At 39.2% G+C, this 16,613-nt stretch overlaps 4 protein-coding genes across 5 annotated transcripts; 3 read left to right on the top strand and 1 right to left on the bottom strand.

Moving 5' to 3' along the window:
• The first annotated feature begins 1,741 nt into the window (after positions 1–1,741).
• LOC111802741 (uncharacterized) lies at positions 1,742–6,641 on the top strand. Its single transcript, XM_023687216.2, has 10 exons — positions 1,742–2,135; positions 2,941–3,032; positions 3,123–3,230; positions 3,353–3,435; positions 3,645–3,778; positions 4,552–4,601; positions 4,757–4,849; positions 5,882–5,973; positions 6,131–6,237; positions 6,312–6,641. Exons 1-10 carry the CDS (start codon positions 1,884–1,886, stop codon positions 6,351–6,353), a joined length of 1,053 nt encoding a protein of 350 aa, XP_023542984.2. The 5' UTR covers positions 1,742–1,883; the 3' UTR covers positions 6,354–6,641.
• A 1,645-nt stretch (positions 6,642–8,286) lies between these two features.
• LOC111801500 (protein FEZ) lies at positions 8,287–10,282 on the top strand. Its single transcript, XM_023685512.2, has 3 exons — positions 8,287–8,641; positions 8,753–9,054; positions 9,513–10,282. The coding sequence occupies exons 1-3, from the start codon at positions 8,458–8,460 to the stop codon at positions 10,116–10,118; spliced, it is 1,092 nt and encodes a 363-aa protein (XP_023541280.2). The 5' UTR covers positions 8,287–8,457; the 3' UTR covers positions 10,119–10,282.
• LOC111801499 (uncharacterized) lies at positions 9,749–15,761 on the bottom strand. 2 transcript variants are annotated; one of them, XM_023685508.2, is made up of 6 exons: positions 15,461–15,761; positions 14,515–15,371; positions 13,430–13,819; positions 13,117–13,349; positions 12,819–13,040; positions 9,749–9,885 (listed from the first exon to the last, which is right to left on the bottom strand). In XM_023685508.2, the coding sequence occupies exons 1-6, from the start codon at positions 15,619–15,621 to the stop codon at positions 9,877–9,879; spliced, it is 1,872 nt and encodes a 623-aa protein (XP_023541276.2). In that variant the 5' UTR covers positions 15,622–15,761; the 3' UTR covers positions 9,749–9,876. The 2 variants fall into 2 exon arrangements, with proteins under 2 accessions (XP_023541276.2, XP_023541275.2); XM_023685507.2 differs by lacking the exon at positions 9,749–9,885 and having other exon boundaries at positions 12,736–13,040.
• LOC111801501 (glutathione S-transferase U10) lies at positions 11,267–12,567 on the top strand. The gene is made up of 2 exons (XM_023685513.2): positions 11,267–11,799; positions 12,017–12,567. The coding sequence occupies exons 1-2, from the start codon at positions 11,473–11,475 to the stop codon at positions 12,380–12,382; spliced, it is 693 nt and encodes a 230-aa protein (XP_023541281.1). The 5' UTR covers positions 11,267–11,472; the 3' UTR covers positions 12,383–12,567.
• Positions 15,762–16,613: the final 852 nt, after the last annotated feature.

The raw sequence follows: 16,613 nt of genomic DNA on the forward strand, positions 1-16,613 counted from the left end.
AAAAGAGAGCTCACTTGCGTGTCCCTTGAAAAGGATACAAATGGAATAAAATTATATAGATATAGATATAGATAGACCGATATGACACGAAAGGTGCATTAAAAATTTCTTTTTTTTTTTTCAAGTAAAGATCCCAATAGGGTCACCTAACCCAAAGAATGATATGGGATAGGAACCCCCCAACAGGCGAGAAGATGCGTTTCATCTCAAATGGTATCAAACAATTCGGACCCCTACAGCCATTAATGAATGTGTGTATGCAACATGCAGAAGCCAACCAAGTGGGTAAGTGGTGTAATCACAGGCAGGCTTGTGGGTTAGCCGTGTGGGGGCTTGCATAGATTTTGCCTTAATAGGGTTTTCAAATGGCAGGCATTAGGGTAAGTATTGATGATGATTATTATAGGGTCCACTTCCCCAAACAGGGTGAGGCATTGATGTTGAAGTTTGTGGGCGATAGTTATGTTAAGGGAAACGGACCAGCTGGGTTCGAAACAAAGTCGAGTACTGTTCTTATGGTGGTTTTGTTTTGTGTCGTGGTTGGTTCGTCAATTTTGTTTGCCTACGTCGTTGTTCATTTTCTTGTCTGCAAAACTGAACTGGGTTTTTGCTGGTTGTACTTTCTTTTGTGAGATATGATTAGGAAATGATGAAGTAGGAGACAAAAAGGGTGTCTTGTCGTTGAGTTGGAGCAATGCCCGGGCTTACCTTTGATTGTTAAACTAGATCAATAATGGGTGGCTCCAACCCACCGTCCGAAAATATTGTTCGCTTTAGTCTGTTACGTATCGCCGACAGTCTCAAGGTTTCAAAACTCATCTACTATGGAGATGTTTCCATACTTTTATAAGAAATGCTTCGTTCTCATTTCCAACCGACGTGGGATCTCATAGAGATTTTATGTGGAACAGTGGAAGGGTGTGTGATGCGAATTAGGGTGCACATCAATTGGTTAGCCTCGAGCACAAGGAGACTAAGCCATTTAGCCTAGTTGACCTAAACATTGGCTTTGATAAGCAATGGGTGTATGCGAGGGTGGTCGTCCAATGTCATCGTTGTAGAATGTGGACAAACTTAATTGGAGAAGCCTTCATTTGGCCCCTACTAAGCATGGTTTGATCTTATTAAGACACATACGTATGTACATATGCCACTTGTTTGTCCATCTAATGGAAAGTTTCAATCTACTCTCTTTGACACTTTTCTTTACTTAAACTCATTATCGTTCTTGATAACTACTCAACCATTGAAATTTATAAAATTAAACGTGTTTGACTTGACAATCCTATGCTTAGTGAACTCTTGAAAAGAATGTAAATGAGCAAAAAAAACATATGAACCGGTGTTAGTCTAAGAACAACCTTCACAATTCTTAGTAGTTCAAGATAAGTACATGGCATGTCTAAGGTCGTAGTGGATGCAAAGAAATGTTGAGGTCGTTGGATGCCAAATTTGATCTAAATTTCGATATAAATCATGGGTTTGAAGAGTTAAGATATAATATCAAAGTGAAATCTCTCCAAATATAATTGACACACCACATTCGATTAAGAGTGAGTTGAGAGATTTGATAGTTACTATCTATGGTATGGGCACTTGGTTTGGGTTTGGGCTTGAGCATTGATCATATTGGTTTGGCCCAATGATTTAAATGGGTTGGAAGGAAATTGATGGGCGATTGAATGGGTTTAGTTCCTCTCACTGAGTTGCCAGTCCACTTACTAGGGCTTGGAAGTTCTGCAAATTATCCCTTTTGATTATTGACCTCTTGAAATTTCTGCTTCTTTTTTGAAATTCGTTGCATTATCCTCTTCGGTAAGAGCGAAAAATTCGAAGCTGGGTGGGACTTCAGTCGACGGATTTGTTATAGAATTAATTAAGTAATGAAGATTTCCTGTTCGACTACCTTCGCAAGTTTAGCTGAATCTTCAATCCATTGTCTTTCTAATCAATGGAAACCGTCGTCTTCTTTGAAATCCACGGTGAAACCAATTCCTAAGATTCTACTCTTTGGTTATCGCAATTTGTCCCTGCGACACCCACCCCGGCGTTCGAATTTCCGGTTCCAAAATGGGTTTCGTCCACTTTGCTTCTTCAATGCTAAAGATGAATCCGGCGGCGATTTTCAGCAAAAGGTGCGCTCTTCTTACTGTAATTCGCCATTAATTTTGGACACACTTGCTGTTGAATTTAGAGAAATGTACTAAATAGCAGAGAATTGAAGTACGTATACTGTGTTGCTGAAAAGAAAACAAAGTATTTGACTGGGCAGAGGATCGTCGGGAGAGAGTCTCACATTGACTAATTAAGGGGAAGACTATGGGTTTATAAATAAGAAATACTATCTTCATTGGTATGAGGCGTTTTGGCGAAACCAAAAGTAAAGTTACGAGAGCTTATGATCAAAGTGGACAATATCGTACTATTGTGGAGAGTCGTGGTTCCTAACATAGTATTAGAGTCATGCCCTTAACTTAGCTATGTCTATAGAATCCTCAAGCGTCGAACAAAGAAGTTGTGAGCCTCAAACGTGTAGTTAAAAGTGACTCAAGTGTCGAACAAATGGTGTACTTTGTTTGAGGGCTCCAGAGAAGGAGTCAAGTCTCTATTAAGGGGAGGTTGTTCGAGGGCTCCATAGGCCTCATGGGAGGCACTATGGTGTACTTTGTTCGAGGGGAGGATTGTTGGGAGAGGAGTCCCACATTGGCTAATTAAGAGAAGATCATAAGTTTATAAATAAGGAATACTATCTCCACGTGTACAAGGCCTTTTTGGGGAAACCAAAAACAAAGTCACGAGAGCTCAAAGTGGACAATATCATGTTATTATAGAGAATCGTGTGGTTCGAGACATTTTGTTTGCAAAATTCTCTGTTGTTGATTTGTTGGAAAAAAGAAAATAGTATGAGTTGGGTTTAAGGCATTTGAAAAATTGTTTCAGGGAAATGGGGCGGGATGGCCTATCTTGAGGCGATGGGAGGTGCCATGGGGATGGCAAACAGTTTCATTAACTTCACTAGCTTGTGGATTGAGGTGACTTTTTTACGACTGTTTTTGCTTTGTTCAAGTGTAATTGCTTTCATAATTAGCAAGAGGAGAAAAAGTTAATGTTTTCCCAGACAGTTTCATTGTGACAGGATTGGTTGAATCTGCTGCCATACCTTATCTTGGTATTCGCATTGAAGAGCTAAGCTTAGACCAGAAGGCTGAAATACTTTTCCTCGACCAAGGGTATGCCTTGATTTTAGATCAAATGTGGTTCTTTCAGATTCAGACATGTTCATAGATTTTGTGATCCTCTTTTTCACAAGAATCCGGAATGACACTTAATTATTTACTGGTTGTTCTGGTAGCATTACGACTGTGGCTGTTCTTGGGATCTTATACAGTATTGCCAACACTTTCCAACCACTTCCTGAAGACTTGTATCGCTATGGTATTCTTAATTACAAGCTATTGCTGATCATTTAATACTGTTGATATGGATTACCCATGATGAGCTATGGTGTCAGAACTCAGAAGAGCCTTTGTTGTGTTTTATACTGCTTAGTGGAAAAATTATACTTCATGTGATTAGTAGTAACTTGGGCAGATCTTTGGTTTATTGATCATGCTCTAACATTTCTGCTGATGGGTATCATTCAGATGTGAGGGACCCTCTGAATCTGCAGAAGGGCTGGCTCTTATGGGCAGGAGTGGGTCTGGCTGGTGCTCTGGCTTCTATTGCAGCGACGGGAGCTGTGTTGTCTTCGTTTAACGGTGGGAGTCCTGAAAGAGAGGTTAGAAACGTTTAAGATCATTTTCATATTTTCCGTTGTCCATTTTAAGCTGGAACTGGAAAGTATATAGCTCTATAGCCCTTTTGTAACCGCCCAAGCCCATCGCTAGTAAATATTGCCCGCTTTGACTTGTTACGTATTATCGTCAGTCTCACGGTTTTAAAACGAGTCTGCTAGGGAGAGGTTTCCACACGATTATAAAGAATGCTTCGTTCCTCTCTCCAACCGATGTGGGATCTCCCAATCCATCCCCCTTCGGGACCCAGCGTCCTAGTTGACGCTCGTTTCCCTCTCCAATCAATGTGCCAACGAGGAGGCTGAGTCCTGAAGCGGGGTGAACACTAGGCGGTGTGCCAGCGAGGTCGTTGGGCCCTGAAGTGGGTAGATTGGGGGGATCCCTCATCGATTGAGAGGGGAACGAAGCATTTTTTATAAGGGTGTGGAAACCTCTCCCTAGCAGACACATTTTAAAACCTTGAGGGGAAGCCCAAAAAGGAAAGCTCCAAAGAGGACAATATTTGCTAGCGGTGGGCTTGGGCTGTTACACCTTTGTTGTTTTTGCCTACTTGACAGCTTCAAGGCGAGTTTTGATCGATCAAGTTTTCCTTTGGATCGAAGAGAGAAGCGTTCTTGTGTGCTCACATGGGATTGTTTACTATGTTTATGAGTCTGAATGAACTTGGTTTCACTATTTTGAAATTATTATTGTCGTTATGGGTTATGTCAAATCTTGCAGAGCACAGACTCAAATTTTCTTTTCATTTTGGTTTCAGACAGACGCTCTAGTACGCTTGCTTCCACTAATAGGATCTTCCAGCATCAGGTAGTTCACGGGAGGTTGCATCAATTTTGCATATACTCTGGCTTTCAATGTGTCTAATGTTCTCTAAGGCTCATCGTTTTGGTGTCCAAGTTACTAAGACCAACGATTAATTTAGAAACAAGCAAGTAAAGCCAGCATATATGTTTTCATTTCAGCACTGCTTGTCTAGTGGGAATCGCAGGTGTTCTTGCTCCAGTTCTTGAAGAGACTGTGTTCCGGGGATTTTTTATGGTGTCTCTTACCAAGTGGTATGGTCTTTACTTCCTTAATTAAGTTGAGTTTTTCTTATGATATTGGCCATTAAATGATTTAACTGAGAACATGAATTCAACTGTTGGGAAAACACTTGCTGTTTACAGAGTAAATAGAGAATCTATACATTTTTAGGCCCATTTAGCCATAGAAAAGTGAAATAATAGTGCTGCCTCTGAGACATGCTTTGAGATACTGGTAAAAAAAATGTCTGGAAGCATAGAATTGGGTGATTGTTAATGATACGAAATCGCGAAACAATCATAATATTGTCTTATAAAGCTGCATGCACGAGGGAAAGGATGAGATGCTCTTAGGCGAGGGTTGGAAAGTTCTGAACTAATTAATGGCTGCTGTATTGATTTATAGACTTATCTGGTGAGATTCTACCTCGGTTGGGGAGGATAATGAAATATTCTTTATAAGGGTGTGGAAACCTCTTCCTAACAGATGCGTTTAAACTTTGAGGAGAAGTTTGAAAGGGAAAATCCAAAGAGGACAATATCTGCTAGCGGTAGGCTTTGGCGGTTACAAATGAAATCAAAGCCAGACACCGGATGATGTGCCAATGAGGAGGCTGAGCCCCAAAGGGTGGTGGATTGGGGGTCCCACGAGTGCCAGTGAGAACGCTGGCCCCTGAAGGAGAGGTGGATTGTGAGATCCCACATCGGTTGGGGAGGAGAACAAAACATTCTTTATAGAGAACAAAGCATTCTTTATAGGGTGTGGAAACCTCTCCCTAGCACACGTGTTTTATAAACCTTGAAGGGAAAGCTCAAAGAGGACAATATCTACCAGCGGTGGGCTTAGGCTGTTACATAACTAACCTTGGTGATACGAGAAGCAAGACTGACCAAAATTTGATGAAAGTGACCGTTAAGGAACGACGTGTTGGCGAGTTCGTTAAATTAAGTTGTTTCGGTTGAATATCATCTAATTTTGTGAACATCATTGTCCATGTCCTTCGATTGTGATACCATATGATGTACTAATATGTTTATCCTGATCACTTCTCCTCCTTCCTGCAGGGTTCCTACGCCTATTGCCATTCTAATCAGCGCAGCTATATTTGCCCTTGCACATCTCACTCCTGGCGAGTTTCCTCAGCTCTTTGTACTTGGTAATCTCAATCACCTGCAAATTCTCTTGAAACTCTCCTTTTACCATTTCTATAGTCCTTCTAGAGCAACACGTTAAGCTATAAACCCGTCAATAATAACAAAGCCAAAGTTATTTCGAGTTATTCATACGTTTCCTCGTGTCGAAAACTCACGTAGGAACTGCTCTCGGACTTTCGTATGCTCAAACTCGCAACCTCTTGACCCCCATCACCATACATGCTTTGTGGAACTCAGGCGTCATTTTGCTCCTCACCTTCCTTGCGGTGAGTGAAATCTTATACTCCAAATTCAGACCACAAAAGGTACTGAGCTAACCCTTCTTTTCGTTTGCATATAGCTCCAAGGCTACGATATCAAGGAACTGCTGCAGACAACATAGTCGAACCTGTGGTTTCTTCTGCTAAAAACTCAGAATCTGTCCCAGTGAATAGGCTGTTAAAAGCTACATTTTTAGCAGTAAACTAGTTGATAAAATGAGCTTATTATAGCTGTTTATCACTGCTTTTTCCACTATGTTTTTGGCCATATTCTTAGAAACATCAGAGCTGGTGGTGTAATTAGGATCATATAAGAACAGACTATAATGTAATTTCTTTAAGTGTGATTAAGCGTATTAATTATGTAATAAAAAGAGGCATGGAAGACTGTGCATTGTAATTAAAATAAAGTGTGTTGCACGCTTGACAATGGCAAGTTAGCTCAAAGGTCAAGAACAAGGACAAAAAGGGTTCCAACTGAGGGCTACATTTTTGGGAGTTTCACTGAATTTCATTTCACCTTCTCCCCAAAATAATATATTTTAATATTTTTTCCAAAAACCCTAAAAGCTCCAACGCTGAAAGTGAGGTTTTTTTTTTTTTTTTTTTTTTTTTTTTTTTGGTTAGAAATTATGAATCTCTGCGATGGTACAATATTATCTACTTCGAGCATAAACTCTTATGACTTTGAGGCCTCTTTTGAAGCTCTCGAACAACCTTCTCTTAATTGAGGCTCGATTTCATCTCCGGAGCCCTTGAACAAAGGGTTAGAGTTGTGTTTTTTTTGTTAGGAATCATGAATCTCCACGATGATATTATATTAAGTCTCCCATTAATTAAGGCTCAACTCCTTCTCTGGAATTACGAATATCCTAATGGTATGATATTATCAATTTTGAGCATAAACTCTCAGAATAACCTCCCCTTAATTGAGGCTCGGCTTCTTCTCTAGAGCCAGAATAGCCTCCCCTTAATTGATGTTCGACTCTTTCTCTAGAACCCATAAGCTTTCAAAATAGCCTCCCCTTAATTGATGCTCGACTCCTTCTCTAGAGCCCTCAAACAAAGCATTCTTTGTTCTGGGTAAGATAAGAATATAACTCTAGTACCATTTTAGAAATCACGAATCTCTATAATAATATAATATTGTCCACTTTGAGCAATAACTCTCGTGACTTCTTGTACTATTAGAGATAATGTTTCTTACTTATAAACACATGATCTTCCTCTTAATTAACCAACTTGGTACTACTAATAATCCTCAACGTTTTTAGGGAGTAAGATTACCATAAATGGGTCAAAACTCGAAGGTTGACCCATTTAAGGAAATACCCATTTTACCCTTTTGGAAATTACACAAATTTCAAACTTTTGGCTTCTTGTAAAATCTTAAAATATTGGTTTAAATTCTGACAAAGGCCATGGAATAGAAACTGTGGGAATGGAATAGAAGCTGAATTTTGGGACTCCGAGGAACTCATAACTCATAGCTCATACAAAAAATCAATAAACTTCATAATTAATCAACTTCATTAACATATATTTAAAGCATAGAGTATCGAAAATCGTGTTTAGCTCCATGTTTCCATGTCTTGATTTCAAATACTAATCCTTTTTTAATTAAGTGTTCTTCGAAAAACTCCAATCTTCATTGCCTAATTTAATACTAACACACCTAAAACTCCACAAAATTAATCCCAAAAACTCACTTAATCCAAAACGAATCCAAGAAATTTCCCCTCTCTCAAATCTCCAGATTCCCCCATTTCCATAATCACAAAATTCACCAAATTACACGTAAATTTCCAATAAAGTTACACTAAAAATTTCATAAATTAGGTAATTATGCTAAAGTTTAAGTTTTTATCATATGGGTTCTTAAAAAGTTGCTTCCTTTTTGAAGTTTATGAACATATAAATGAGTGATTGATAAGGTTAAGACCTTCTAGGGTTTTCTTGGTATGTGTTCTTTAATTTGTTGCTATTGAAAAAAGGGCTTCTTTAATACCCACCAGAAATAGCGGCTGATCCCTCGGAGGCAAACCCCTTGAAAGGAAGCATATATTGCCTTCAATTCAACTCAACTTTCACACACTCTCTCTGCTAAAGCTTTAATTTTTCTCTTTTTGTTGTTCTTCATTTCTTTGTTGCTTTCACTCTCAAACTCTTTTTAGGGTTTCTTAGTCACAAAGCAAGGTGATCACTTTAGGGTTTTGTTATATATTAATGGAGGAGAGACATGATCATGGTGAAAATATAGAGGAACTAATGCTGCCAGGGTTTCGTTTTCATCCAACCGATGAAGAACTTGTTGGGTTTTACCTTAAAAGAAAGATTCAACAAAGGCCTCTTCTTATTGAACTCATCAAACAAATTGATATCTACAAATATGATCCATGGGATCTTCCAAGTAAGAAACTTTCTTCATTTTTATTCATTTTTGTTGTTCAAAGTGATGATATTCCTTGTTTTGAATCTAATTTTTGGTGTGTTTTTGGTGTGTTTTGTGTTTGTGTTTTAGAGCTGGCTGGTAGTGGAGAAAAGGAGTGGTATTTCTACTGTCCTAGAGATAGAAAATATAGGAACAGTGCGAGGCCTAACCGTGTCACTGGAGCTGGGTTTTGGAAGGCCACTGGCACTGATCGCCCAATTTACTCATCTGATGCCAATAAGTGCATTGGGTTGAAGAAATCGCTTGTTTTCTATAAGGGAAGAGCTGCTAAAGGTGTTAAAACTGACTGGATGATGCATGAGTTTCGTCTCCCTTCTATCACTGATCCAGCTCCAACTAAGCGATTTGTTCATAAGACCCTTCTTGCAAATGTAATGCATCTAAACCCTTCTATTTTCTTTTAGTTCAAACATGGAGTGGAGAGGTTTCGATAACTTTTATGCAGCTAGATTCAAGCTCACCGCTAGTAGATATCGTCCTCTGAGCTTCTCCTCAAGGTTTTAAAACGCATCAGCTAGGGAGAGATTTCTACACCCTTATAAGGAATGCTTCGTTCCCCTCTTCAACCAATATAGGATCTCACAATTCGTGTGCCAGCGAGGACGCCAGGTCCTCACGGGTGGTGGATTGTGAGATCCAACATCGGTTGGAGAGGGAAACGAATCATTCCTTATAAGAGTGTGGAAACCTCTCCCTAATAGATGCGTCTTAAAATCTTGAGAAAAGTCGAAAGGAAAAGTCTAAAGAAGACAATATCTATTAGTGGTGGGCTTGGACTGTACCGTTATCTACGTAATTATTCTAAAAGATTACAAAATGGGGGATGCAGGATTCATGGGCAATATGCAGAATATTCAAAAAGACCAACACCACAGCTCAAAGAGCTCTCACTCTCTCTTCAAACCCACCATTATCTGATGATATCCCAAAAGCTAATGACACATTTTTCCCCACAAAAACCCCATTTCCCTCATATGAAACCCACCAACCTTCCATTTCCAACGCTTACCCTTTTGACTTTGTGGCCTCATGTAAGCCATTCAACACTCAAACAACCAGCAGACTCTCCCATCTTCCCATTTTAACTGAAGCACCCAACACCACAGAAGAACCAAGTGAAACATGCAGAGTGGACCTTTCTTCTATTTTGCTAAACATGTCATCATCAGTGCTTGGAGATTTTGGCATCAAGCCTACTGACCCTATAGAAATGCATGCACAACAGCAGTTTATAAGCAACAATCCACAAACTATGACACATGAGATGCATGCAGCTGGTGAGCAATTTGGGGCCATAAGATCCACTGCAGGGTATCCTTTGAGTTTTCCTTTGAGTATAAGTGATTTGGTGAAGTCAAATTTGATTTGGGACTCTTCTTCTTCATGCCCTAGTGAAGTTTCAACAAGTTTATCTACATCTAATTGCTACACTTGATGGATTAGAGCTAAGTAGAAAGTTTAAAGTGCTTTTTCTTAGGTGCTTAATTATGTAGTTTAGCTAGAGATATTGGAAGTTTTTGTAACTTATTATTAGTGTTCTTATAAGAACTTACATGGGCTGTGTGTGGAAGTAAGCTATCTACACCAAGTTGATGAGTATCACCCGAGTTGTTTTCTATCTAATCACATGCACACACCAATTACGAGTAAGTTCAATAGAATGGAATCTTCACTTGATCATAACTCAATATTCGAGAAAAAAAAGCTAAGGGTTAGACTTCTAAGGACTAACATGTGCAAATTTGAGAACTTAAAGGTTAGAAATGAAAGAGAAGAAGATAATTGCAAGGACCATAGAATAAATAGATTTAAGTTTAAAAAATTCTGTCTCTATCCATGACATGTGTAGGTAACTTCAGAACGTAAATGATTATTTTAGTGATCTCTTTGAATTCAAATAAAAACCTTGACTTTTTGTGATAGTTCAAGCCTACCGCTAGCCGATATTGTGCTGTTTGGGTATTAGGGAGAAGCTTTCACACAATTATAAAGAATGTTTCGTTCCCCTCTCCGACGGATGTGGGATCTCACAATCAACCCCCTTTGAGGGCCCAACGTCCTCGCTAGCACATCGTTTGATGTCTGGCTCTAATACTATTTGTAATAGCCCAAGCCCACCGCTAGCATATATTGTCCTCTTTTATTTTCCCTTCAACGGCTTCCGCTCAAGATTTTAAAATGCATCTACTAGGGAGAGATTTCCACACCCTTATAAGGAATGCTTCGTTCCCCTCTCCAACCGATGTGGGATCTCACAATCCACTCTCCTTGGGAGCCAGCTCCTCACTGGCACACCGCTCGGTGTCTGGCTCTGATACTATTTATAACAGCCCAAGCCCACCGCTAACAGATATTGTCCTCTTTGAGTTTTCCCTTCAAGGGCTTCCTCTATAGGTCTTAAAATGCGTTTATTAGGGAGAGGTTTCCGCACCCTTATAAGCAATGTTTCATTCTTCTATTCAATAGATGTGGCATCTCACACTTTTCTACTCATTATTTTCTCTCGATCAATCTTATTCTATTTGGCACAGAAAGGTCTCTGATCAAATATTCAACATTTGTCTTTTTTATAATGTTTTAATGTCAAAAACTAAGATGGTGGGAATCATTCTAAAATATTATTTTAAGATAGCAACTCTATTTGTTCAAGGCATACTTATTATACTAACTTATATGAGTTTGAATAAATGGATATATTGACTCACCTAACATCTAAGACCAAATAAGATAATCTCACTCATGAACTTATATAACCCTTCTCCAAACATCAGCCATACACACACACAGAGATGGAAGCTGGGAAGCAAAGTGATGTGGTGTTGTTTGGAACGTGGTATAGCTCATACTGCACCAGGATTATTCTAGCACTCAAAATGAAAGGCATAAACTTTGAGTATGTGGAAGAAGATTTAGCAAACAAGAGTGAATTGCTTATCAACTTCAATCCAGTTCATCAGAAAGTCCCTGTGCTCATCCATAAGGGAAAGCCAATTGCAGAGTCCTTTGTCATTCTTGAATACATAGAAGAGCATTGGAATCACCGTCCCAAAATTCTTCCTGAAGACCCTTATGAAAGATCCAAAGTTCGTTTCTGGGCTCAATTCTATGACCAAAAGGTTTTTTTTTTTTTTTTTTTTCCGGTATATTCTAACAGCCCAAGCCACCGTTAGTAGATATTGTCCGCTTTAGCCTGTTACGCATCGCCGTTAGCCTCACAAATTTAAAACACGTCTGCTAGGGAGAAGTTTCCACACCCTTATAAAAAATGCTTCGTTCCTCGGGTCTCTCGATCATTTTCTAGTCTTTGATAAATGCTCTGTTTATGATATTCAGATCATTTTAGGCACCTTGCCAATCTTCAAGTCCAAAGGAGAAGAAAGAGAGGCAGCTTGTGAGGAGCTATCAAAACTGATAAGGGTATTTGAAGAAGGAATGAAGAAAGATTTTCCACGAAAATTTCCCTTTTATGACGGAAAAAACTTGGGACTTCTTGATATAGTTGTGGGGCCTAATGCCTGCAACTATTTGGCACTGCGTGAGATTCTTGGAGATGTAATTGGCTCAAAAAGAAACCCTGATTTTCTCTCATGGGTGGATGCTTTGAAGGACCATCCTCTGATTAAGGAAACTCTTCCTCCTCACCATAAAATGGTTCAGAAGCTGAAAGAGAAGATCCCTCAAAAGCCTAAAGATCACTGAACCACCACCATGAACGAGCTGAAGGAATAATAATACAGTTCATGACTTCACGACCAATAAGGGATGATAAATGCATGAACAAAGATACGTGTGACACTGTGTTTGTGTTCATAAATAAAGGATTCGTTTTCTTTTTCAGTGAAATATATGGAGGAAGAGAGTTTGCAGTTGCTTTTTATTGGGAATATTTGGTTTCTCATTCTAGAAAGGGTTAAATCGTGAGATCTCACAAAATATTCTTTATAAGGATGTGGAAAATCTCCCCCTAACAGACGCGTTTTAAAACCGTAAAGCTGACGGCGATACATAATAGACTAAAATGGACCATAACCGCTAGTGTGGTGTTTTACATATCTTGTAACTTTACTTAAATGTGAATAAAAATTGAGATATAGTGTCAAAAGGGAAAAAGCAGAAGGGAGGGTTCCAAGTGAACCTGTCTGTTTATAAACGTAAGATGATCAAGCTTTTGGCTGCACCATAATAATTGGTTGACTGTCAATTTTCCCATTCTCAGCACTCTTGAAATCAATTTCAGGTCAACCTGCGCAATGAGAAGCATTAATGAATAACTCAGTCCAGCTTCCTCTTGCTTTCCCAGCTTATCTAAAGAACATCTCTTGTTTCTGCTCAGAAGATCTTTCACCTTTCTCTCTGACTGTATCACCAGAAAACATGGTTTTTTTAGGCATTTCTATGCTATTGAGGAATAATATTGGTAAGCACATGCATACCTTCTGAAAGTGATCTTGTACGTTGACCAACAAAAGCTGTGGATTTTCTGAATTTTGGAGTTCAATCTGATGCTTTCTGTTGCATTTCAGGATGTTCTTGGCATCATCTTTATCAGAAACAAGAAATTCATAGAAAACCCACATTGATTTCTCTATGATTTCTGCTAAAAAGTTACTGGAAAAGTCATAATCATCTTCCCGCTCTCTTCCTTCAGCTTCTGCAGAATCATCATCTGAGTAACAATTACATCGATTTATCATCATCTGAACCACCAAAGCACTCAAAATTTGCAAAATGTGATGCATATTCTACCTATGATGGGTGGGACTTGCAAAAGACTACGAAATACACAGCGGTTCTGGACATAGTTGTTAACTCTGTTGCCCTGAAGCCTTTCTCCCTCCATGAATCTTTTCAGCATAACTTGAAAAAGTTGGAACTCACTAGCAACTTGATTATACTGACGAATACCTTGAGAGTCATATCGTTGCAGCTCAAGGGATTTCCTAAGCTGCCATTGCAGAATTTCCCAGGAAAGACAAACTTGTCCTACATACACCATTTCTATGTCCCTTAGTAAATCTCCTAAGAAAACAAGTATTGGGTCAGCTCCCAGCCTCCGTGCTTTTCCCAACCATAGCTGTGAGCTCTGTGAGTTCTGTGCTGAAACTGATTGCAGCGGATATTTCAGATGCTGCAAACCTACAGAATTGAATCAATTGCTACGTTAAAAGCACCAAATAGACTAAACATTGGGAGAGAGTCCTCGTTCGCTAATTTAGGGAATGATCATAGGTTTATAAGTAAGGGATACATCTCCGTACGAGACTTTTTGGGGAAGCCCAAAGTAAAACCATGAGAGTTTATGCTTAAGGTGGACAATATCATACCATTGTGGAGATCCAAGATTCCTAACATGGTATCAGAGTCATGCCCTTAATTTAGCCATGTCAATAGAATCTTCAAATGTCGAACAAAGAAGTTGTGAGCCTCAAAAGTGTAGTCAAAAGTGACTCAAGTGTCGAACAAATGGTGTACTTTGTTCGAAAACTCCAGAAAAAGGAGTTGAGGCTCGATTGAGGGGAGACTGTTCGAGGGCTCCATAGGCCTTGAGGGAGACTCTATATTGTACTTTGTTCGAGGGGAGGATTGTTGGGAGAGAGTCCCACGTTGACTAATTTAGGGAATGATCATGGATTTATAAGTAAGGAATATATCTCCATTGGTACGAGGCTTTTTGGAGAAGCCCAAAGCAAAGTCACAAGAGTTTATGCTCAAAGTGGACAATATCATACCATTGTGGAGATCCGTGATTCCTAACAAAATATACGGAGTAGAACGACCTTACAAAAAGGTAAGTGTTTCAACTTCTTCATGATACGTAGATGAGTACCCACCAATGACATGCATAATCTGATTGTTTAAGATATCAAGTTTCCACATTTTCTCCGCATAAATCCTGTAGACCTTTTGTATCTCTCCCATTACTTCTTCATACTTGAACTTTTCATTAATTGCTTCAGCTGTCTCAGTATCCTCTTCAAAAATTGTTGGAAGCCCTCCAGTTCTTGCATTTCTCAGCTCCATTTCTAGCTGCTTTACTATATCCTGGTGATCTGGTAGATAGTTTAGTTCATACCTGCGATCATAATTTAACATGGAGGGATTCTCCTGCAAACTTGCTTCAGTTGATTCCTCCGAAACATTGACAGATTCTTTCTCTTTCTCAAAATTGTTGAAAGAGTCAAGTTGCTTGATTTCTTTGCAAGATGAATCATCAACTTGATCATGATTGGTCTTTGGGGAGCCACTGGTTGATTCCTCTGCAGATTCTGAATCAGACGGATCGGGATAATCTTCCCAAAGAACTTGAACTTCTGGTTCAGGCAATACATCAAACACATTGGAAGCATCATTTTCTGAGTAAACATCAAGAATTGTGTTAGTACTTTTCAAGCCATCAGAATTTACTCCCTTAGAAACTATATCCAAGGCGGTGGATTGAACGTAAGAAAGAGTACAATCAACATTATCCATGTCAAGTTCTTTAATCCCGCAAGTAAACTCAGAATCTCCCATTTTCAAAGACGAACTAGTTTCCATAGAAACAGAGCAAAAAACAGAGCTCCTAGTTTTCCCATTGTCTTCACCATCCATTTCCATTTCACCACTCTCCTTCTCCCGAAATTCAGAATGTTCTGAATCGACTCCACCATTTTCCATAAGCTCACTTCTTTGAACATCGTTACGAAATCTTTAGAGAAACAAAAACAGAGAGAAGAACGAATTAAGAACATCAGAAAGATAAAATGCACATCATCGGATATCTAAATGAAAGCAAACCTGAAAACGTATCGATGAAGGAATCGGAAGGCAGACAAGAAGTAGGTGTGAAGAAAAATCCTGAAGGGGAGGAGGACCGGCAACATATTGCAGTGAGGAATAGTCTTGAATAATACGAAATGAAGAAGGGGATTAAACTGAGTAAGTCTGGTTGAAGCCATGAAAATGGAATTAAGGTGATCAATGGAGGTTTGTGTTGATTAAAAGCGAAGGTAAAGCGACAGAGAAACGGAGATGGAGACGGCGGCTCTAATCTTCTCAACAGAATTGCAGGGAAGACGATGGACGTTTTACTTGTAGATGGCGAAATTGTAAATTAATTGAAAACTTCAAATTTAATCTCTTATATAAAAAGAATTTTGTATGAGGACTTTTTCGTAAATTCATCAAATTAAGAGAAACTCGTACATCAAATATTCATACGAGATCGAGGGGAGTTGCTACTCTAGAAAGAATGTTTTTATGTGATACTAATGCCTTGTGGTTGTCAGGTTGTCTTAATCCGTACCGTGTCTTCTCTTTCTCTGTCTCGAACGGGAGCTACTACTTTAGAAAGAATGTTTTTATGTGATACTAATGTCTTGTGGTTGCCCGATTGTCTTGCATCGTGTCTTCTGTTTCTCTATCTCGAACGAGAGCTGCTACTCTAGAAAGAATATTTTTATGTGATGATACTCATGTCTTGTGGTTGTCAGGTTGTCTTAATCCGTACCGTGTCTTCTGTTTCTCTGTTTCGAACGGAAGCTGCTACTCTAGAAAGATGTTTTTATGTGATACTAATATCTTGTGGTTGTCAGGTTGTCTTGCACCGTGTCTTCTGTTTTCTTGTCTCGAACGGGAGTTGCTACTCTAGAAAGAATGTTTTTATGTGATACTAATGTCTTGTGGTTGTCAGGTTGTCTTGCACCGTGTCTTTTGTTTCCTTGTCTCGAACGGGAGCTGCTACTCTAGAAAGAATGTTTTTATGTGATACTAATGTCTTGAGGTTGTCAGGTTGTCTTGTACTGTATCTTCTGTTCTCTGTCTCGAACGAGAACTGCTACTCTAGAAAGAATATTTTTATGTGATGATACTCATGTCGTGTGGTTGTCAGGTTGTCTTGCACCATGTCGTCTATTTCTCTGTCCCGAACGAGAGCTGCTACTCTAGAAAG

Source organism: Cucurbita pepo, chromosome 9 (assembly GCF_057944985.1).
Source record: "Cucurbita pepo subsp. pepo isolate OVF chromosome 9, ASM5794498v1, whole genome shotgun sequence".
NCBI classification, from domain to species: Eukaryota; Viridiplantae; Streptophyta; class Magnoliopsida; order Cucurbitales; family Cucurbitaceae; genus Cucurbita; species Cucurbita pepo.

Bases quoted from the DNA above. Each gene is read 5' to 3' on its own strand.
- LOC111802741 (XM_023687216.2), top strand. From the start codon at position 1,884: ATGAAGATTTCCTGTTCGACTACCTTCGCAAGTTTAGCTGAATCTTCA. The intron at 5,974-6,130 runs GTAATCTCAATC...AAACTCACGTAG, and splicing joins TCCTCAGCTCTTTGTACTTG to GAACTGCTCTCGGACTTTCG. The intron at 6,238-6,311 runs GTGAGTGAAATC...GTTTGCATATAG, and splicing joins TGCTCCTCACCTTCCTTGCG to CTCCAAGGCTACGATATCAA.
- LOC111801500 (XM_023685512.2), top strand. From the start codon at position 8,458: ATGGAGGAGAGACATGATCATGGTGAAAATATAGAGGAACTAATGCTG. The intron at 8,642-8,752 runs GTAAGAAACTTT...TTTGTGTTTTAG, and splicing joins TGATCCATGGGATCTTCCAA to AGCTGGCTGGTAGTGGAGAA. The intron at 9,055-9,512 runs GTAATGCATCTA...TGGGGGATGCAG, and splicing joins ATAAGACCCTTCTTGCAAAT to GATTCATGGGCAATATGCAG.
- LOC111801501 (XM_023685513.2), top strand. From the start codon at position 11,473: ATGGAAGCTGGGAAGCAAAGTGATGTGGTGTTGTTTGGAACGTGGTAT. The intron at 11,800-12,016 runs GTTTTTTTTTTT...TATGATATTCAG, and splicing joins CTCAATTCTATGACCAAAAG to ATCATTTTAGGCACCTTGCC.
- LOC111801499 (XM_023685507.2), bottom strand. From the start codon at position 15,621: ATGGCTTCAACCAGACTTACTCAGTTTAATCCCCTTCTTCATTTCGTA. The intron at 15,372-15,460 runs GTTTGCTTTCAT...GTTTCTCTAAAG, and splicing joins CTTCATCGATACGTTTTCAG to ATTTCGTAACGATGTTCAAA. The intron at 13,350-13,429 runs GTAGAATATGCA...ATTGTTACTCAG, and splicing joins GCAAGTCCCACCCATCATAG to ATGATGATTCTGCAGAAGCT.